Below are 22,733 nucleotides of genomic sequence, written 5' to 3'. Positions count from 1 at the left end.
CCGCGATTTCCCGAGGCTCTCCCCCCCGCGATTTCCCGAGGCTCTCCCCCCCGCGATTTCCCGAGGCTCTCCCCCCCCGCGATTTCCCGAGGCTCTCTCCCCCCGCGATTTCCCGAGGCTCTCCCCCCCCACGATTTCCCGAGGCTCTCCCCCCCCGCGATTTCCCGAGGCTCTCCCCCCCGCGATTTCCCGAGGCTCTCCCCCCCCGCGATTTCCCGAGGCTCTCCCCCCCCGCGATTTCCCGAGGCTCTCCCCCCCCACGATTTCCCGAGGCTCTCTCCCCCCCGCGATTTCCCGAGGCTCCCCCCCGCGATTTCCCGAGGCTCTCCCCCCCGCGATTTCCCGAGGCTCTCCCCCCCGCGATTTCCCGAGGCTCTCCCCCCCGCGATTTCCCGAGGCTCTCCCCCCCGCGATTTCCCGAGGCTCTCCCCCCCCACGATTTCCCGAGGCTCTCTCCCCCCCGCGATTTCCCGAGGCCCCCCCCGCGATTTCCCGAGGCTCTCCCCCCCCGCGATTTCCCGAGGCTCTCCCCCCCGCGATTTCCCGAGGCTCCCCCCCCCGCGATTTCCCGAGGCTCTCCCCCCCGCGATTTCCCGAGGCTCTCCCCCCCGCGATTTCCCGAGGCTCTCCCCCCCGCGATTTCCCGAGGCTCTCCCCCCCGCGATTTCCCGAGGCTCTCCCCCCCGCGATTTCCCGAGGCTCTCCCCCCCGCGATTTCCCGAGGCTCTCCCCCCGCGATTTCCCGAGGCTCCCCCCCGCGATTTCCCGAGGCTCTCCCCCCCGCGATTTCCCGAGGCTCCCCCCCCCCGCGATTTCCCGAGGCTCTCTCACCCGCGATTTCCCGAGGCTCTCCCCCCCCCGACGATCTCACCAGGCTGTGTGCTGGCGTCACGGGGGCCGTGCGCATGCGTGCCGGCGTCAAGGCGGCTGCGCAACGGCCGTGCGCATGCGTGGTTGCCGTTTAAAAAAAAGCCAGAGCGTGCTCTCGCGGGCGGGCGGCGCATGCGCGGTCAGTGCCAGCGGCGCGAGGCGGCCCGCGGGGAGCAGGCAGGGAAACCCCGCGGGCTGGCGGCCGTTAGAGCGGCTCACTTCGGGCCCCGACACCGTCAAACCTGAGAGGGGGAAGTAGAGAGGGAAGAGGAGAAGGAGAGAGAGGGAAGAGAAGGAGAGAGAGGGAAGAGGAGAAGGAGAGAGAGAGAGGGAAGAGAGAGAGATAGAGAAATTTTTGGAGCTTCAGGCCTGCCTGCAGCGGGCCTGGAGACCAGCACCGAGTCCCCCATGCGCGAGGGTGAGGAGGAGGGAGGGGGGGTTGCTAAACACAATATAAAACTGAAATAAATTGTTAATTAATTCCCGAACACATAATTCAAATATTTACCTTAGTTCCCTAACACACAGAAAGTGTGGGGGAAAAAATTGTGGAAAATCAAGATGGCGGCCACTCACCTCGGTTCAGAAGGATAAGGCCCGCCCACACACGCATTGGTCGACCGGTCAGATCACCGAAGCATAGGATTGGTCAATCGTCGAGTCACTCGACACTCAACTGTAGGAAGACCTCGAGGTCACACGGTCGCTAATGAGATGCTAATGAGCGGAACGCTGAACGTTTTTGGGATACCGCGGGCGGGATTTTTGTCCGGCCGAAACGTAAATAGGCCGATGACCGGTCCGGAATCGCAAGCTTTCTTTTGAGGCGACGCGCGCGTCGGTACGCTCTGTAACTTCCAAACGCATCGAGACCAGGCGGACAGACAGACAGACAGAAAGACAGACAGACAGACAGACAGAAGAGCCGCTTTATATATATAGATGAATCATTCTGTCTGTCTGTCTATCTGTCTGTCTGTCCTCGGGTGTGCGTCTGTCCGGCTATGCGCTCGAAAGTTATAGAGCCTACCTACGCGTGCGTTCCCTCCGAAGAAAGCTTACGGTTCCGGGACGGTCGTAAGCATATTTACTTTTCGGTCGGACGAAAATTGTTCGCGCCTTATGCAAAAAACCTTCAAAATTAAACTCATTATCTGCTACTTAGCATTGATTGACTGACGTCAAGGTTCGACCAATCCTGTGCCGTCACGATTGACCAATCCTACAGTACAGTCCCCTGATGGTTGGCCAATCGGTATGTGTGTGTGGGCGGGACTAATTGTTTTCATCTCAGGGATGTGGCATCCATTGCCTCAAGCTAAGAACACCATTTACTTCAAGCTCAAAATCTGCTGATGCAGCTTCGAAAACGTTAGTATCTCTTATGTTATTTTTAAAAGATTTACCAAAAACGTTTTATAAGTACTTTCACTTTCATCTTTGAAGGTATTAAAAGGTAGAAATGTTGCCCGGCAGCAGATTCACAAAGGGACAGAGAGACAGGGCCCAAAAGCCTGGGACTCAATTTAAAATGTTGCCCGGCAGCAGATTCACAGAGGGACAGACAGACACGGCCTGAAAGCCTGGTACTCGATTTAAAATGTTGCCCGGCAGCAGATTCACAGAGGGACACAGAGAGGCCCCAAAGCCTGGCACTCAATTTAAACCGCCCGGCCCAAAACAGCATTGGCAAAGCCGGGCTCCCCCAGCTAGTCTTAGAATAAGGGGCTGCTCTTTCAAAACTGAGATGAGGAGAAACTTCTTCACTCAGAGGGTAGTAGGTCTGTGGAATTTGCTGCCCCAGAAAGCTGTGGAAGCTACATCATTAAATAAAATTAAAACAGAAATAGACAGTTTCCTAGAAGTAAAGGGAATTAGGGGTTACGGGGAGCGGGCAGGAAATTGGACATGAGTCTAGGTTCAAATCGGTCATGGCCCTGTGGGTGGCGGAGTGGGCCCAGGGGGCGTGTAGCCTGGTCCATCTCCTACGTCCTGTGTTCTGATTCTGTGTTAGATTTCAGGAGATGGTTCTAGTCACAGGGATAGTGGAGACCTCGGGAACAGGCTGCCAGCTAGGGGTCCTTCAAGAGTAAATTGGGCCTGTTCCTGGCTGGGGTGGAGATCACCTTTTACAGAAGGTAAGTACTGCAGGAAATACAGGGACAGAGTGATCTCCTGGACGAGTTTCGATCGCCTAGATGGGTCGGAGAGGAATTTCCCAGATTTTTTCTCCCAAATTGGCCATTGGGTTTTTTTATCTGGTTTTTCGCCTCTCCCGGGAGATCACATGGGTTCGGGTGGGATGGAGAGTGAAAGTAGATTCGAGGTTAGGATCAGATCAGCCACGATCTTATTGAATGGCGGAGCGGGGCCGATTGGCCTACACCTGCTCCTATTTCTTATGTTCAGGGGCAGCAGAGTCCCAGGACCAGCTGCTAGTTGGCATGCTCAGGGGCCCAGAGTCCCAGAACCAGCTGCTAGTGGGCATGCTCAGGGGCCCAGAGTCCCAGGACCAGCTGCTAGTGGACATGCTCAGGGGCAGCAGAGTCCCAGGACCAGCTTCTAGTGGGCATGCTCAGGGGAAGCAGAGTCCCAGGACCAGCTGCTAGTGGGCTTGCTAAGGGGCAGCAGAGTCCCAGGACCAGCTGCTAGTGGGCATGCTCAGGGGCAGAGTCCCAGGACCAGCTGCTAGTGCGCATGCTCGGGGGCAGCAGAGTCCCAGAACCAGCTGCTAGTGCGCATGCTCAGGGGCAGAGTCCCAGGACCAGGTGCTAGTGCGCATGCTCAGGGGGCCAGAGTCCCAGGACCAGCTGCTAGTGCGCATGCTCAGGGGCAGAGTCCCAGGACCAGCTGCTAGTAGGCATGCCCAGGGGCAGAGTCCCAGGACCAGCTGCTAGTGCACATGCTCAGGGGCAGCAGAGTCCCAGAACCAGCTGCTAGTGGGCATGCTCAGGACCAGAGTCCCAGGACCAGCTGCTAGTGGGCATGCTCAGGGGCAGCAGAGTCCCAGGACCAGCTGCTAGTGGGCATGCTCAGGGGCAGAGTCCCAGGACCAGCTGCTAGTGCGCATGCTCGGGGGCAGCAGAGTCCCAGAACCAGCTGCTAGTGGGCATGCTCATGGGCAGAGTCCCAGGACCAGCTGCTAATGCGCATGCTCGGGGGCAGCAGAGTCCCAGAACCAGCTGCTAGTGGGCATGCTCGGGGGCGACACACTGGGTGACGGTCGTTAACGGTTGAAGAGTCGGAATTACTGGCGGAAAGCGAGTTTTCTCAGCTGGACGGACGAGCGGAGAGGGACGGGGAAATAAATGACGTTAAACACAAACCTGGGAGTCCGAGGGTACCGGGAAGCGAACGGAGCGGATCAGACTTCCTCAGCGACACGTGACCTGGGCCCGCGGTCTGTGACGTCATCGCATCAGGGACACGTGACCCTGGCCCATGGCCTGATTGACGGGAGCTTCCGACCAATAGGGAGCGCGTGGGGCGCGACTGCAGGAGCGAGCCGGCGGCGGGTCCTCCAACCAATCGGGGAGCCCGAGGGGCGGGACTAGCGCCGGCTGATTGTCTGATCCGCAGGGCAGCGAGTTTCTCCAGTCCCTTGTTCAGTGCCCGGGGCCAGGGGAGGCTGTGGGCCTTTATTCCCCTTATTGGACACAAGGCTCTTTGTCTCACAACACACTGGCACAGGTTTTAATAGAGACTTTTTTAATTCATGAATAAAAGCAGATAAACCTCGTGCTTCTGTGGAACAAACTTTTTAATATTGGGGAGTAAAAGGACAAGTTTCTTTCCCTCTGGGGAATTTATTATTAGTTTCAGGAAACAACAACAACCACTTGTATTTATAAAGCACCTTTAATGTAGTAAAACCTCCCAAGGCTCTTCACAGGATCGTTAGAAAACAAAATTTGACACCGAGCCACATCAGGAGATATTCGGGCAGATGACCAAAAGCTTGGTCAAAGAGGTCGGTTTTAAGGAGCATCTTAATGAAGGAGAGAGAGGTAGAGAGATGGAGAGGTTTAGGGAAGGAATTCCAGAGCTCAGGGCCCAGGCACCTGAAGGCACGGCCACCAATGGTGGAGCGATTAATATCGGGGATGCTCAAGAGGCCAGAATTAGAGAAGCGCAGATATCTCGGAAGGTTGTAGGGGCTGAAAGAAATTACAGGGATAGGGAGGGGCGAGGCCACGGAGGGATTTGAAAACAAGGATGAGAATTTTAAGGATGAGACACTTGAGGAAAAGCAGGGAGTGGGGGAGGGTCAAGCCCCTATGGGACAGAGTCGTTAATTCTGTTCTGCGACAGTTACTGGGACAGACTGTATCTCCCCCTCTCCTCCACACAGGGATTTGTGGTAGTTAAAGGGACAGTGATTCTTCTTGTTCTGTGAGATTGTAATTAAAGGGTCACTACTCTGAGATGGCTGCGAACTTTTAGTGCTGCCAGCCTTTCTAAAACATCTTCCTTTCTTTGAGGATCTGTGTGAACTCACTGATGACTCAGCAGGTTGGATGAACTCTGAAACCTGTTTGCACAGTCAGAACATTTAAAGGGTCTCTCATCGGTTCTGGGGCAGGAGGGGTCTGGTTAACAGTGATCACAATATCAGTAGGTTTAAAGTAGTTATGGAAAGGGACAAAGAAAAATCAACGGTGAAAATACCCAGCTGGAAGAGAGCCAATTTCAGTGATTTGAGAAGGGATTGAGCACAGGTGGACTGGAAACAAAGATTGTCCAGGAAAACAGTGAATGACCAACGGCAGGCCTTCAAGGCTGAGATAGTTCAGGTACAAACCAAGCATATTCCCATAAGGAGGAAAGATGGAGTGTCCAAAGCTAGAGCTCCCGATGACAAAGGACATCGAGGTTAGAATAAAACAGAAAAACGAAGTTTACGACAAATGTCAGGTACAGAATACAGTCAAAAACCAGGCAGAATACAGAGAGTGTGGGGAAAATGAAACAGGATATAAGAAGGGCAAAGGGACAATATGAGAAAAGATTAGTGGGTAACATAAAAGAGAACCCAAAAATCTTCTATAAACATATGAAAAGTAAAAGGATAGTTAAAGGAATGGTGGGGCCGATTAGGGACCAAATAGGAGCTCATCATACGGAGGCAGAGGGCGTGGCTGAGGTACTGAATGAGTACTTAGCATCTGTCTCCACAAAAGAAGAGGATGAAGTTAATGTCGCAGTAGAGAAGGGGGGAAGTAGAGAAATTGGATAAAAATGGATAGAAAGGAGGTGCTAAATAGGTTGTCATCACTCAAAGTTAACAAGTCACCCGGTCCAGATGGGATGCATCCTAGATTGCTGAGGGAAGCTAGGGTGGAGATAGCAGAAGCTCCGACCACAATCTTTCAATCTCCCTCAGATATATGGGAATGGTGCCAGAAGACTGGAGGATTGCAAATGTTACACCCTGTTTAAAAAAGGGGAGAGGGATAAACCTGGTAACTACAGGCCAATCAGTCTAATGTCAGTGATGGGTGAACGACTAGAGACCATTGTCAAGGACAAAATTAATTCTCACTTGGAGAAGCATGGGTTAATAAGGGGCAGCCAGTATGGATTTGTTAAAGGTAAATCGTGTCTGACTAACCTGATTGAGTTCTTTGATGAAGTAACAGAGGGTTGATGAAGGTAGTGCAGCAGATGTTGTATACATGGACTTTCTAAAGGCATTTGATAAAGTACCACACAAGAGACTTACTCGGAAAATAGAAGCACAGGGAATTAAAGGGCTGATGGTAATTTGGGTATATAATTGGCTAAGGGAGAGGAGGCAGTGAGCAGTGCTGAGAGATGTTTTTCTGACTGGAGGGAAGTATGCAGTGGGTTCCCCCAGGGGTCGGTATTAGAACCATTGCTTTTCTTGTTATATATAACTGACCTGGACTTGGGTATAGGTGTAAAATTTCAAAGTTTACGGATGATACAAAACTTAGCAACGTAGTAAATAGTGAGCATAGTAGTAGCAGACTTCAGGAGGACAGAGACAGACTGTGAAATGAGCAGACACAAGGCAGATGAAATTAAATGAGGATAAGTGTGAAGTGATGCACTTTGGGAGAAACAACAGGGAGAGGCCGTATAATCTAAATGGGACTATTTTGAGGGGGTGCAAGAGCAGAGGGACCTGGGGGCCCATATTCACAAATCTTTGAAAGTGCCACGGCAAGTTGGTGAGGCAGTTCAGAAAGCGTATGGGATACTTGGCTTTGTAAATAGGGCCATTGAATACAAAAACAAGGAAGTTACACTAAACCTTTACAAATCACTAGTTAGAAACATAGGACAGGAGGAGGCCATTCAGCCCCTCGAGCCTGTTCCACCATTCAATGAGATCATGGCTGATCTGTGACCTAACTCCATACACCCCCCTTTGGCCCATATCCCTTAATACCTTTGGGTAACAAAAACCTATCAATCTCAGATTTAAAATTAACAATTGATCTCGCATCAGTTGCCGTTTGCGGAAGAGAGTTCCAAACTTCTACCACCCTTTGTGTGTAGAAGTGTTTCCTAATTTCACTCCTGAAAGGTCTGGCTCTAATTTTTAGACTATGTCCCCTAGTCCTAGAATCCCCAACCAGCGGAAATAGTTTCTCTCTATCTACCCTATCTGTTCCCCTTAATATCGGAAAACTTCGATCAGATCACACCTTAACCTTCTAAATTCCAGGGAATACAACCCTAATTTATATAATCTCTCCTCGTAACTTAACCCTTGAAGTCTGGGTATCATTCTGGTAAACCTACGCTGCACTCCCTCCAAGGCCAATATATCCTTCCTAAGGTGTGGTGCCCAGAACTGCTCACAGTACTCCAGGTGTGGTCTAACCAGGGTTTTGTACAGCTGCAGGGTTTTGGCCTCAGCTGGAGTCTTGTGTACAGTTCTGGGCACCACACTTTAGGAAGGATGTCAAGGCCTTGGCGAGGGTACAGAGGAGGTTGACCAGGATGGTACCAGGGATGAGGGACTTCAGTTATGTGGAGAGATTGGAGAAGCTGGGATTGTTCCCCTTAGAGCAGAGAAGGTTAAGAGGAGACCAAATAGAGGTGTTCAAAATGATGAGGGGTTTTTGATCGAGCAAGTAGGGAGAAACTGTTCACTCTGGCAAGTGGGTCAGTAACCAAAGGTCACAGATTTAAAATAGTTGCTAAAAGAACTAGAGGGAAATGAGGAGAATTGTTTTCACACAGAGGGTTGTTAAGATCTGGAACGCACCATCTGAAAGGATGCTGGAATCAGGTTCCACAGGAACTTTCAAACGGTAATTGGTCATGTACTTGAAGAGGACTAGTTTGCAGAGTTCTGGGGATAAAGCTGGGGTTTGGGACTAAATTGGACAGCTCTTTCAAAGAGCCAGCACAGACACGATGGGCCGAATCACCCCCTTCTGTGCTGTTAGATTCTATGATCAGTGTGAAGACGCTGGTGTCTCTTAAGGTTCTTAGAGCTTTTAAAGCTCTTCCCACAGTCAGAACATTTAAAGGGTCTCTCGTCAGTGTGAACAAGCTGGTGTGACAGGAGGGTGGATGACACAGTGAATCCCTTCCCACACACGGAGCAGGTGAATGGCCTCTCCCCAGTGTGAACTTGCTGGTGTTCCTTCAGATCCTGGGGGCTTTTAAAGCTCTTCCCACAGTCAGGACAGTTAAACGGCCTCCAATCAGTGTGAATAAGCTGGTGTCGCTTCAGCTCCCCGGGGCTTTTAAAGCTCTTACCACAGTTAGGGCAGTCAAATGGTCTCTCATCAGTGTGAACTCGCTGGTGTCCCTTCAGATGCCCGAGGCTTTTAAAGCTCTTCCCACAGTTAGGACACTGAAATGGTCTCTCCCCAGTGTGAACAAGCTGGTGTTGCTTCAGTTCCCCAGGGCTTTTAAAGCTCTTCCCACAGTTAGGACACTGAAATGGTCTCTCCCCAGTGTGAACAAGCTGGTGTTGCTTCACTTCCCCGGGGCTTTTAAAGCTCGTCCCACAGTCAGAACAGTTAAACGGCCTCTCATCAGTGTGAGCTCGCTGGTGTCGCTTCAGTTGCTGGGGGCTTTTAAAGCTCATCCCACAGTCAGAACATTTAAAGGGTCTCTCATCAGTGTGAACAAGCTGGTGTCCCTTCAGATGCCCGAGGCTTTTAAAGCTCTTACCACAGTCAGGACAGTTGAACGGTCTCTCATCAGTGTGAGCTTGCTGGTGTTCCTTCAGATCCCGGGGGCTTTTAAAGCTCTTCCTACAGTCAGAACATTGAAATGGTCTCTCATCAGTGTGAACTCGCTGGTGTGTTTGCAGGTGGGATGAACGAACAAATCCCTTTCCATCCACGGAGCAGGTGAATGGACTGTCCCTGGTGTGACTGCGCCATTGAATTTCCAATGCAGACGGGAAGCTGAATCCCTTCCCGCTGTCCCCACCTTTACCCGGTTTCTCCCCGGTGTGACGGTGCACGTGTCTCACCAGGTCAGGCGATCGGCTGAATCCGCGTCCACACACCGAACACGTGTGCGGTTTGTCATCGCTGCAATCACTGCTTTCTCCTTCCATGTGCAAAGGCCGATGATATTCAGGTTCGGATGAATCCAGCGACTCTGTCAGATCTTGACGTGATGTTTGGCCTGAGCTTCCTGCCTGTAACTGCTCCACTTCTATAACCCTGTAAATTGAGATCAGAAAAGGATCAGAGGCAAGCTGTTGTTTAATTGTCCCCTTTCCGACCCTAGGGGCAGTGAAGCTGATTTTCAGGCCCCAGCTGCTGCACAGGTTGGTTGAAAGGATCAGCAGTAATGGCGACTGTAATACCCACAAGCCCCGGTGCTCCAGAAAGTGCTCTGTTGACGCTGAGTCCCGCGCATGTGCTCATGGCCCCCGTGCTCTCCCTCCTGCTCCACAATCGCCCGTCCCGATCGGTCCGCAAAGTGCATGCTCAGCACATAAAACCCCGCGGTTGGAACATCGGGCGCGCATGCGGAGCCGCAACATCTGGTACGTGTGCACGGCTCAGGTGGGGGTGAGTCGGTGTTTCACCTCAGCCTCCAGGGAGGTGCGCATGTGCAGGACGACCCAACATTCTTCCTGTCAGCAATCACTCCCTCGTTTCTTTAATAAAAACAGAAACTGCTGGAAATACTCAGCAGGTCAGGCAGCATCTGTGGAGAGAGAAACAGAGTTAACATTTCAGGTCGATGACCTTTCGTCAGAACTGCTTGTTCTGTAGTGTCAGCCAGTGACTCAGTGGGTAGCACTCTCACCTCTGAGTCAGAAAGTTGTGGGTTCAAGTTCCACTCCAGAAACTTGAACATAGAAATCTAGGCTGACACTCCAGTGCAGTGTTGAGGGAGTGCTGCATTGTCGGAGGTGCCGTCTTTCAGATGAGACATTAAACTGAGACCCTGTCTGCTCTCTCAGGTGGATGTAAAAGATCCCATGGCACTATTTCGAGAAAGATAGGCTTGCATTTATACAGTGCTTTCATGACCAGCAGACGTCTTGAAGTGCTTTACAACCAACGAGGTACTTTTGGAGTGTAGTCACTGTTATAATGTGGGAAAGAGCAGGGGAGTTATCCCCGGTGTCCTAGCCAATGTGTATCCCTCAATTAACATAACAAAAAGATAGATTATCTGGTCATTATCACATTGCTGTTTGTGGGAGCTTGCTGGCGATTATTGACTTCCGCGTTTCCTACATTACAACAGTGACTACATTTCAAAAGTACTTCATTGACTGCAAAGCGCTTTGGGACGTCCCACGGTGGTGAAAGGCGCTATATAAATGCAAGTCTTTCTTTCTTCACTGGCCTCACCAGCGACCTCTTCTGGCTGTTGGTTGATTGACAACCGAGAGTCCGCGCATGCGTACGCGGGACGCCGGTTTGGGCCGAGTCCGGCACAGCGACCCCTCCCGGTCACCAAGGGTAATAACCGCGCATGCCCAGAGGACACCAACCCCCCTTCCCCACTCGGAGCTGCGCCTGCGCATTCGGATCCTGTCGGAAAGAGTCGGCGCGGGGCATTCCGGGGAAAGGCCTTGGTGTCGGTTACAGAGTCGCGATCGGTGACGCAAAGTGAGTTTTCTCCGCTCCGATTGGGTGGAGAATCGCGCGGGGTGGGGGGGAGGGGTGGATCGGGAGAGAATAAAGTGAAATAGAAAAACCTGAGAGTCCGCGAGGCCCCGGACCGAGCGGCGTCAGTTGGACGGTATGGTGATCGCCTCGGGAACACGTGACCCGGGCCCACGGCCTAATTGACGGGAGCTTCCGACCAATAGGAAGCGAGCGGGGCGGGGCTGGAGGAGCGAGCCGGCGGCGGGTCCTCCAACCAATCGGGGAGCCCGAGGGGCGGGACTAACGCCGGCTGATTGTCTGATTGCAGGGGAGGCTGTGGGCCTTTATTCCCCTTATTGGACACAAGGCTCTTTGTCTCACAACACACTGGCTCAGATTTTAACCATCGGTTTACAGGAAATAGTGAATTGAAAATTGCAGAACTGAGATTGTTAGTTTTACACAGGATTACACAGGATATACGGCACAGAAACAGGTCATTCGGCCCAACCAGCCCATGCCGGAGTTTATGCTCCATACATAGAAACATAGAAGATGGGAGCAGGAGTAGGCCATTCGGCCCCTCGAGCCTGCTCCGCCATTCAATGAGATCATGGCTGATCATCCAAACTCAGTACCCTGTCCCTGCCTTCCCCCCATACCCCTTGATCCCTTTAGCCTTAAGAAATATATCTAACTCCTTCTTGAATATATTTAATGAATTGGCCTCAACTGCCTTCTGTGGTTGCCTCACACGAGCCTCCTCCCGTCTTTCCTCATCTAAATCTATCAGCATAACCCTCTATTCCCTTCTCCCTCATATGCTTGTCCAGCCTCCCCTTAAATAATCGATACTATTCGCTTCAAATACTCCCTGTGGTAGTGAGTTCCACATTCTCACCACTCTCTGGGTAAAGAAGTTTCTTCTGAATTCCCTATTGGATTTCTTGGTGACTATCTTATATTGAGGCCTCTAGTTATGCTCTTCCCCACAAGTGGAAACATTCTCTCTGTATCCACTCTATCAAAAAAAATTCATAATTTTAAGGACCTCTATTAGGCCACCCCTATTTTCAAGAGAAAAGAGACCCAGCCTGTTCATCCTTTCCTGATATGTAAACCCTCGCATTTCTGGTGTCATCCTTCTAAATCTCCTCTGCACTCTCTCCAGTGCCTCTATATCCTTTTTATAATATGGCGACCAGAACTGGACGCAGTTCTCTAAGGGCTGATTTTTGCCGACGCTCAGTGTGCGGGTTTGGAGGCGAGTCCGCTGTCAAAACCACAAAGATTGACAGCGGGTCGGTACCCTGCTCTGAACCGCCTCCTTGTGAGTTTCCTTGGTGTCGGGTCTGTCATCCCTGAACAGACCCGACACCAAGCGACAGGTCAGCCAATTTAGATACTTTAAAGCTTGTTAAAAGGTAGTTAAGCATGATTTCCCCATGTACTTACCATTTTCCCAGGTTTTTAATGAGGTTCCGGGAGAGCGGCTATCACGTCAGGTAAGTATGTCGGGTTCTCAATGACTGTGGATTGCTGTGAATAGGTGAAAGCTGCAGAAGTGGTCTAAAACCTACCATTTCACAGCTGTTCACTTCCCAATCTTAGAAGTTGGAGCATTAATGATTTGGAACCCACTTTTGAGCTTTATGCAAACACGATTTCCCTTTCATAAAACCATGTTGACTCTGCCTAATCATATCATCATTTTCTAAGTGCCCTGTTCCACTTCCTTAATAATGGATTCCAGCATTTTCCCGAGGACTGATGTCAGGCTAACTGGCCTGTAGATCCCTGTTTTCTCTCTCCCTCCTTTCTTGAATAGCGGGGTTACATTTGCTACCTTCCATTCCATGAGGACCTTTCCAGAATCTAGGGAATTTTGGAAGATCACGACCAATGCATCCACTATCTCTGCAGCCACCTCTTTTAGAACCATAGGATGTAGGCCGTCAGGTCCAGGGGATTTGTCGGCTTTTAGTTCCGTTAGTTTCTCAAGTACTTTTTCTCGACTGATATGAATTACTTTAAGTTCCTCACTCTCATTAGCCCCTTGGTTCCCCCCTATTTCTGGAATCTCAACCTTTTCCAGTGTAGCTCACGCGGCTCCAGCTCGCGCAGCCTAAGCCCGGGCTGTCCGCAGTGATAAATGGCAGTTAGAAAGATTACCTGTAATCATCTGGCATTATTCTCTGTCTATATAATCTGTGTCTTTATGCATCTCTCCACTTCACCTGACGAAGGAGCAGCGCTCCGAAAGCTTGTGATTTCAAATAAAACTGTTGGACTATAACCTGGTGTTGTGTGACTTCTTACATTTGTCCAGCCCAGTCCAACACCGGCATCTCCACACCATGGCTTTCAAAAGGGAATTGGATGAGTAGCTGAAAGAAAAACATTTGCAGGGCTACGGGGAAAGGGCGGGGCAGTGGGACTAGCTGGAGTGCTCTTGCAGGGAGCCGGCACGGGCTCGACAGGCCGAATGGCCTCCTTCTGTGCTGTAACCATTCTCTGACTTTAAGCTTATATTGTGGTTAATAACAGACAAAACCTGTTCTTTCCCCTGATCTGATTACAGTTTCCAACCAGTCGATTCAGTGAATGGAATGTCTTATCAGTGTTGCCATGGCGACCTATCTGCAGTGAAACGCCCGTTTGAGTTTCTAACTCAGACTAAACTTCTCTTTCCCATAATACACATATCAGACATTTGATGTCAATGTATTTCAGCCATGTTAAGTTAATATCTCTAAAATCTACAGGGAGATCAGATAACAAATCTGTAAAAGTTGGAGGACAAGTTTATAAAGTGGTTTAAAAATGTTACCCGAGGTTTTTTATAAATGGGGCGTAGAAAACAAAACCATCGGTTCGGCTGCAGTTAGAATAAGTTTTGGGCATCTTACACTGGGAAGGATGTCGGGGCCACAGAGAGGCTGCAGAATAAATTCACTGAGGTTATACCACGGATGAGAGGCTTTAGTTATCAGAGAATCAGAGAATGATACAGCACAAAAGGCGGCCATTCGGCCCATCGTGCTTGTGCCAGCTCTTTGGGAGAGCTATCCAATTAGTCCCACTCCCCTGCTCTTTCCCCATATCTCGGTAAATGTTTTCCCTTCAAATATTTATCCAATTCCCTTTTGAAAGTTACTCTTGAATCTGCTTCCTCCACCCTTTCAGGTAGTGCATTTCAGATCATAATAACTCGCTGGGTAAAGAAATGTTTCCTCATGATGACCTGTCTGCAGTGAAGCGCCTGTTTGAGTTTCTAACTGAGGTGAACTTCTCTTTCCCAGGAGGAGAGACGAGAGAAACTGGGGCACTTCTCATTAGAACAAAGCAGGGTGAGAGGAGATGTGAGCGAGGTGTTTAAACTTGATCAACGACACCGACCAAAATATCAGAGACACTCCCTGTCCCTCAGGACCTGTGTCCAGGGGAGAAGCTGATGGGTTTATCAGATCATCTTTGGGTTAAATGTTGTGCTCGTGGAGCTGAGCCCCTAGTGTCAGCATCAAACACTCTTCAGTCGGGTACAGCACGGGTTAGATACAGAGTAAACCCATCAGCCGCTCCCCGACACAGATACCGAGGGACAGGGAGTGTCCGGGACAATGACATTTCTCACTCAATAAGGTATAAATTGATCCTGTACCTCTCCCCATTAATCCTGGGCTCCACACGGGGCGAATCCTGCTCCTGTTTCCCTTCCTGTAACAGCACTGAGCTAAACCCAGCCCATAATGAGCAGGGCTCAGGGAGGTTGGTTGCTAGGCACTGCAGTGATGTCATAAAGCAGGGTGATGTGCCTCAATTATTCCGAGACTCGAAGTTAGCAGAACAAAAGTAAGGCTTTTATTAACTCAGAACATAACACGTAAAATAGAGAGATGTCTTCCTTCAGGAGGCTGATGCCCGACTGAAGTTAGATTACAAAGGAGCCAGGTATGGGCGGAGCCCTGCACACAACCAGTTCCAGCACATTCCAATACATAATACATGAGGACTGGGGGAAGGGAAAAGACACAGAAAGCAGGCAGTTACAAGACACAGAAAACAGGCAGTGTTGAATGGAATATATTTCATCACATTCACCCCTTCTATAGATTTAGTCTGTTTGGGGGTTTGATAGTCCTCTGCGACCGACGTGGCTGTTGTGGTGCCGCGGGTGTCGGCTGGGTGTCCCCGGTAGCCTCCTGGGTCTCTGCCGGGGGTGCCGCCGGGGTTGTTGAAGGGGTAGTTGGTGGGGGTGCCGTTGGTCGATGTTCTTCCGGGGGTGATGAAAGAATAGTGGGTGGGTAAGGGTTGCTGTGATCGTCGTCGCTGCTATTGCCGTGGTTGTTGTCGATGCCGGCTGGGGCGACATCTTTTATGGACACGGTGTCCTCCCTTCCGTCGGCGTGCCGGACATATGCGTATTGGGGGTTGGCGTGGAGTAGGTGTACTGGCTCCACGAGAGGGTCCGTCTTGTGGCCCCTCACATGCCTTCGCACGAGTACCGGACCTGGGGTGGAGAGCCATGACGGCATGGATACGCCTGAGGTGGATTTCCGAGGAAAGACAAACATTCGTTCATGAGGCGTGGCATTAGTGGCCGTACACAATAGCGACCGTATCGAATGGAGCACATCCGAGAGGACTTCCTGCCAGCGGGAGATAGGGAGGCCCTTGGTCCTTAGAGCTAGAGTGACTGCTTTCCACACTGTCCCGTTCTCTCGCTCCACCTGGCCGTTACCCCGGGGGTTGTAGCTGGTGGTACGGCTCGTGGCGATCCCCTTGGACAGCATGTACTGGCGTAGCTCTTCACTCATGAAGGACGCCCCCCTATCCGTGTGGATATAGCTCGGCATACCGAACAGGCAGAACAGGCTGTTGAGGCATTTAATGACCGTGGCGCTGGTCATGTCTGGGCAGGGGAAGGCAAATGGGAAACGGGAGTATTCGTCCACAATGTTCAGGAAGTAAACATTGCGGTCGACGGACGGGAGGGGGCCCTTGAAATCTAAGCTGAGCCGCTCGAAGGGCCGTGTAGCTTTGATTAAGTGGGCTCTATCTGGGCGGTAGAACCGAGGCTTGCACTCAGCGCAAGTGCGGCAGTTCCTGGTCAGAGACCGAACTTCCTCAATCGAGTAGGGTAAGTTACGGGACTTTATGAAGTGGAACAGCCGCGTGACCCCTGGGTGGCAGAGGTCGTTGTGGAGGGTCTGTAGCCGATCCTCGGTGGCGCTGGCACACATCCCTCGTGAGAGGGCGTCAGGGGATTCGTTAAGGGCCCCTGGCCGGTAAATGATGTCGTACTCGAAAGTGGAGAGCTCGATCCGCCACCTAAGAATCTTATCATTTTTAATCTTCCCCCTCTGTTTATTGTTGAACATAAACGCTACCGATCGCTGGTCGGTAAGTAGGGTGAAGCGTTTGCCGGCTAGGTAGTGGCGCCAGTGGCGCACTGCCTCCACGATGGCTTGGGCCTCCTTTTCCACGGAGGAGTGTCTGATCTCGGGGCCTTGGAGGGTCCTCGAGAAGAAAGCTACGGGCCGCCCCGCCTGGTTGAGGGTGGCCGCCAAGGCGAAGTCGGACGCATCACTTTCCACTTGAAATGGAGTGTTCTCGTCCACTGCCTGTAGCGTGGCCCGCTCAATATCCTGCTTAATGCTTTTGAAGGCGGCGTGGGCCTCAGCAGAGAGCGGAAAAGAGGATGCTTTCAAGAGGGGGCGGGCTTTGTCGGAGTAGTTGGGGACCCATTGGGAATAGTAAGAAAATAACCCCAGGCACCTTTTCAGGGCTTTGGGAGTGTTGGGCAGGGGCAGCTCCCGTAGGGGGCGCAATCGGTCGGGGTCTGGTCCGATTTCCCCATTCTCCACCACGCTGCCCAGTATGCAGAGGCGCGTGGTGTTGAAAACGCACTTGTCCTCGTTATAGGTGAGGTTGAGTTTTTGTGCGGTTTTCAGGAACCTCTCGAGGTTCGAGTCGTGATCCTGCTGGTTGTGACCGCAGATGGTGACGTTGTCGAGGTAGGGGAAGGTTGCCTGCAAGTGGTGGTCATCGACCATGCGATCCATCTCCCTCTGAAAGACCGAGACCCCGTTAGTCACCCCAAAGGGGACTCTGAGGAATTGGTAGAGGCGTCCGTTCGCCTCGAAGGCGGTGTACGGGCGGTCCTCTGGTCTGATAGGGAGCTGGTGGTACGCTGACTTGAGGTCGATGCTGGAGAACACCTGGTATTGGGCGATTTGGTTCACCATTTCTGATATGCGGGGTAGCGGGTAGGCGTCTAGTAGGGTGTACCTGTTGATCGTTTGACTATAGTCGATCACCATCCGTTTCTTCTCGCTACCCCTTACCACTACCACTTGGGCGCAGCACGGGCTGTTGCTGTGTTCAATAATGCGCTCTTTCAGGAGCCTGTCTACCTCGGTCGCGATAAACCGCCTGTCCTCCCAGCTGTACCTCCTGCTTTTGGTCGCTATTGGCCGGCAGTTAGGGGTAAGGTTCGCGAATAGCGAGGGCGGCTTTACCTTCAGGGTAGCCAGACCGCACACTGTGAGGGGCGGCTGGGACCCACCGTACTTGAGCGTGATGCTTTGGTGGTTGCACTGGAAATCCAAACCCAAGATCACGCTCGCACATAGATTCTTCATGATTAATACTTGAAAATTATCATACACAGTTCCGTTAACGCACAATTGTACCGTGCAGTAACCCAGAATGGTCGATGTCTGGGTTTTATCGGCCATAGAGATGGTACCCTGAGCAGGGACCACCTTTAGGGAGAGTTGTTGTGCCAGTTCAGGGTGGATAAAACTCTCCGTGCTTCCACTGTCAATTAAACATTTAACCCGGCACCCATTTACCTCGATGTCCACCATTGATTTGGATAGCGGATGCGGCCTGGTCTGGTCCACTGTGACCGATGCCACTGTAGGGCCCTGATCGAGACAAGATGGCGTCCACGCTGTCTGCTCATAAGATGGCGGACCCCACGAGGTCGGGCAAGATGGCGTCCAAGATGGCCGCTCCCACGGCGCACACGCGGCGGTGGCGGGTTTTCCGGCGGTTGGTTTTCCGGCGGGGTTCCCTCTGCACACCTTCCCGAAGTGCCCCTTCTTACCGCACTTAAAGCAGGTGGTGCCTTTCGCCGGGCACAGGTTTCTGGTGTGCTTTGGCTGCCCGCAGAAGTAGCAGTTGGGTCCTTGACACGTCGCGGCTGTCGTAGGGCTTCTGGGGGGAGAGCTGGGCCCCGCCGGTGTTGGGCTGCCGGGCGGGGAAGATGCCTTCCAAGATGGCGGCGCACACGTGGCGGCGTGGGTGGCGTGGGCTGAAGAGTAGGCGTCCGAGTTTCTCTGGGCCATCTCCAGGGACCGCGCGGTGTCCGCAGCCTGTTTCAGGTCCAACTCCGTTTTTTCCAGCACTCTTTGCCGGATGTGAGTGGAGCTGAGGCCTGTGATAAAGGCATCGCGAACAAGCTCGTCGGTGTACACTGCGGCTTTTACATCTCAGCACTTACAGTCCTTGCCAAGCTTTTTCAGGATGCTTAGGAACTCCTCCACCGATTCCCCAGGTCGCTGTGCGCGAGTAGCGAGTAGATGCCTAGCATACACCTCATTCGTAGGCTGCTGGTAATGCGCCTTTAAGGTGTTGCAGGCGGCCAGGTACGTATCGGCGTCTTGGATGAGGGGGTAAACCCGGTGGCTTACCCAATTCCGTAGCATTCCGAGTCTCATCTTCGCAGTGTCCGTAGCGTCTTTGACGGCTGCGGAATTGTCCAGGAAGAATTCCATACAGTCAAACCAGTGTGCGAAGCGTGCTGATGCGTCCGGAGCATGTTGATCCAAATCCAAACGTTCGGGTTTCAGGAGTTGATCCATAGTGTTGAAAATTGAGTTAATAAAATTGATGTGCCTCAATTATTCCGAGACTCGAAGTTAGCAGAACAAAAGTAAGGCTTTTATTAACTCAGAACATAACACGTAAAATAGAGAGATGTCTACCTTCAGGAGGCTGATGCCCGACTGAAGTTAGATTACAAAGGAGCCAGGTATGGGCGGAGCCCTGCACACAACCAGTTCCAGCACATTCCAATACATAATACATGAGGACTGGGGGAAGGGAAAAGACACAGAAAGCAGGCAGTTACAAGTCACAGAAAACAGGCAGTGATGAATGGAATATATTTCATCACACAGGGCCATTCAGCCCAGCTGGTCGTCTCCTTGTCCCTTTAAAGGTGGAGAGCCGGGACACCCTGTCTCCAAACACATCCCACCTCTTCATACTGAGAATCCCCGGGGAAGGCCCAAGGCCCAGAGAGTGGAACACAACCAAGGGGAAAGAGGAGGAGAGAAGGGGAGGTAAATCAAGGAGTCGGGACTGAGGGACACCAAGCTTCAGTTTAAGAGCCTGTAGACTTCAGCAGGGGAAGAGTGAGTTCAGTAGTTTTAGGATCCAGGGAGAGAACAAGGAGCAGATGGGGAGACTGGTGTGGATTCCAGCACAGTGAGGATGTAGGGGAAGGGAGATTGTGTCGGGCCGTGTATTAGGGGTGTAGGAGGTACAAGAGAGGAAAGGTCAGAGGAGGAATTACTGCAGCAGTGCCCATAAATAGTGAGAGAGAGAGAAGGTGGGGATTCGAGTGGACCAGGGACAGTCTGTTAAACTCACTGTTTGCTGTGACCAGTTTTCCTTCTGTTAAAAATGGCCTCCTGTAGCCCAGTGACACAAACAGCCCATTAAACTCCACCAATGACCTTTGGTCTGGTGAGGTCTCCCTTTGTGAAACATCGGCTGTTGTTAAAGCTTTTCACTCTGACATGCTCACACTGAGAAATGAGCTGTAGAACTGCCGACACCGTCAGCTTTAAGGAGACGTTTCCCTTTGGAGATCGGATTGTCCATTGAGTTTGATTAAATTGATGTTAAAGTAACAAGGCTACTTTGCCCCGTGACAATAACAGATTATCAGAATATTTCCCATAGGTTAAAATCCAATGTTACAGGGGCTCACTGCCCTGGATGGCTGAAGTGGACCCTGTGATATAATAGAATTTTCTGTCCTGTCAGACTTGGACATCTTGTAGATCCATCTTTTAACAAGTTGTGGGATCTCAGTTCTCAGGTGGATTCCACTCAGTTTGTAACAAGTCCTCAATCAGCTCGTCTTATTGTCGAGATATCAAGGACTCGACACACTGCGTGTGTGTGAAACAAAGCTCATTTATTTGACATTGATACAGATTAAACTCCAGCCCAGTTATAGGGGTTACTAACATCAGCTGAAACAAACCCCAGCTGTCAGAATGAACATGGTTCAGCCCTGGATGTGATTAACAGCAGCAATAACAGCAGAATCCAACCCCTGCAGTCACTTGTGAACTCGCTGGTGTGTCAGCAGGTTGGATGATAGACTGAATCCCTTCCCACACACGGAGCAGGTGAACGCCTCTCCCCAGTGTGAACTCGCTGGTGTCTCAGTAGGTTGGATGATAGACTGAAGCCCTTCCCACACGGAGCAGGTGAACGGCCTCTCCCCACTGTGAGTGTGTTGGTGTGTCAGCACGTTGGATGATAGACTGAATCCCTCCCCACACACGGAGCAGGTGAACAGCCTCTCCCCAGTGTGAACTTGCTGGTATGTCCGCAGGTTGGATGATCGACTGAATCCCTTCCCACACACGGAGCAGGTGAACGGTCTCTCCCCAGTGTGAGTGTGTTGGTGTGTCCGCAGTTACTTTGCACTTTCAAGAAGTCAAATGGGGATTTCACTACAGACAGGTTGCCATGGCAACACTGATAGGACATTCCACTGAATCGACTGGTTGGAAACTGTAATCAGGTCAGGAGAAACAACAGAGTTTGCCGTTATTAACCACAATATAAGCTTAAACCAGAGTGAGTAATACATTAGATTATAATGTGTGATGAAAGGTTCTGACGGAAGGTCAGTGACCTGAACCGTTAACTCTGTTTCTCTCTCCACAGGCGCTGCCTGACCTGCTGAGGATTTCCAGCATTTTCTCTCTTTATTTCTGATTTCCAGCATCCGCAGTATTTTGCTTTTGTAATTGGATGGATCTTTCAGAGAGCCACACAGGCACGATGGGCCGAATGGCCTCCTTCTGTGCTGTATCATTCTAGCATTCTGTGAAGTGTCGGTTAATGCAATTTAAGAAGCATCAAAGGGTTTGTGTCAGAATTTAACTGAGTATCGAGCCAACATGTCCAGGTTATGTAAACTGCACCTGTTCACACTGGAAAGAGAAGGTGGAGAGGTGATAGTATTGCTGTTTTTAGGATTCTAAAGGGACTGGATAATGTAGAGCACGACATGTTATTTCACCCTGTCCAGAACAGTAGAACCAGAGGACACGGCCTGCGCTTGAAGGGGGTAAATTCAAATCCAATCTGTGGAAACAATATTTCAGTGAGTGAGTGGTCAATCTCTGGGACAGGCTCCCTCGGGAGATGGTGGAAGCAGTTAGTGTTGATTCATTCAAATGTAAATTGGGCCGATTTCATTCATAGAATAAGATTTTGGGACACAGTGTGTGAGTAATTTGAGACATGACGTGTGGTCGGTGTAGAATGCTCGGGAGGAAGAGGTGACTTTGGTCCGATGGCTCCTAAAGCCCTCCACCACTGGGTTTTTCCTCACCTCATGTCTGGGTCTGTTGTAGACTCATTGATAGCGATTGATCACTGTGATTAGTCAACAACTCCATTATCGTTGTACCATGGGACTCCCAGGATGGTAGAAGGCCAATTAGATCAGAACCGAAATAATCCAGAATAAGAAAGGAGAAACGGCCCAAAAATGGAGCAGTCAGTAACAGGACATGAATTAGTCTCCTCTTATCATGGAGACATCACAGACTCGACACAAAGTGTGTTTGAAACAAAGCTGATTTATTTGATATTTATCCAGAATATTAAACTCCAGCCCAGTTATAGGGTTATTAACATCAGCAGAAACAAACCCCAACTGTCACAGAGTGAACAGTCCTGAATGTGATTAACAGCAGCAATAAAAGCAGAATCCAACCCCTGCAGTCACTTGTGAACTTGCTGGTGTCTCAGTAGGGTGGATGACTGACTGAATCCCTTCCCACACTCGGAGCAAGTGAATGGCCTCTCCCTAGTGTGAACTCGCTGGTGTGTCAGCAAGTTGCATGAACGAGTGAATCCCTTCCCACACACGGAGCAGGTGAAAGGCTTCTCCCCAGTGTGAACAGGCTGGTGTATCAGCAGGTTGGATGAATCAGTGAATCCCTTCCCACAGACGGAGCAGGTGAATGGCCTCTCCCCAGTGTGAGTGCGTAGGTGTCTGAACAGATCCTTTGTGCTTTTAAAGCTCTTCTCACAGTCAGAATATTTAAATGGTCTCTTATCAGAGTGAACAAGTTGGTGTTCAATGAGGCTGGATGAACAAGTGAATCCCTTCTCACAGACAGAACAGCTGAATGGCCTCTCCCCAGTATGAGTACGTTGGTGTTTTAGCAGGTCATTTGTGCGCTTAAAGCTCTTCTCACAGTCAAAACATTGAAATGGTCTCTTGTCAGAGTGAACAAGTTGATGCTCAATTAAGTTCGATGAATAAGTGAATCCCTTCCCACACACAGAGCAGGTGAACGGTCTCTCCCCAGTGTGAGTGCGTTGGTGTCTCAACAGATCCTTTGTGTGTTTAAAGCTCTGCTCACAGTCAGCACAATTAAATTGTCTCTTATCAGAGTGAACAAATTGATGTTCAAGGAGGCTGGATGAACAAGTGAATCCCTTCCTACAGACCGGGCAGATGAACGGTCTCTCCCCGTG

At 50.9% G+C, this 22,733-nt stretch overlaps 1 protein-coding gene across 1 annotated transcript in view; it reads right to left on the bottom strand.

Annotated features, from left to right (window-relative positions):
* LOC147118879 (uncharacterized) overlaps positions 1-22,733 on the bottom strand; it is a 112,869-nt gene that overhangs the window by 66,485 nt on the left and 23,651 nt on the right. Inside the window, 3 exon segments of the mRNA XM_085983988.1 lie at positions 7,649-7,651; positions 8,317-8,401; positions 21,984-22,732. Coding sequence (XP_085840114.1) covers positions 7,649-7,651; positions 8,317-8,401; positions 21,984-22,732 — 837 coding nt within the window.

Source organism: Somniosus microcephalus, chromosome 4 (assembly GCF_052327205.1).
Source record: "Somniosus microcephalus isolate GS21.2 chromosome 4, FLI_Smic_1.0, whole genome shotgun sequence".
Classification (NCBI taxonomy): domain Eukaryota; kingdom Metazoa; phylum Chordata; class Chondrichthyes; order Squaliformes; family Somniosidae; genus Somniosus; species Somniosus microcephalus.
Note: the sequence above shows the minus strand (reverse complement) of the source record. Positions and strands in the feature narration are given on the sequence as shown.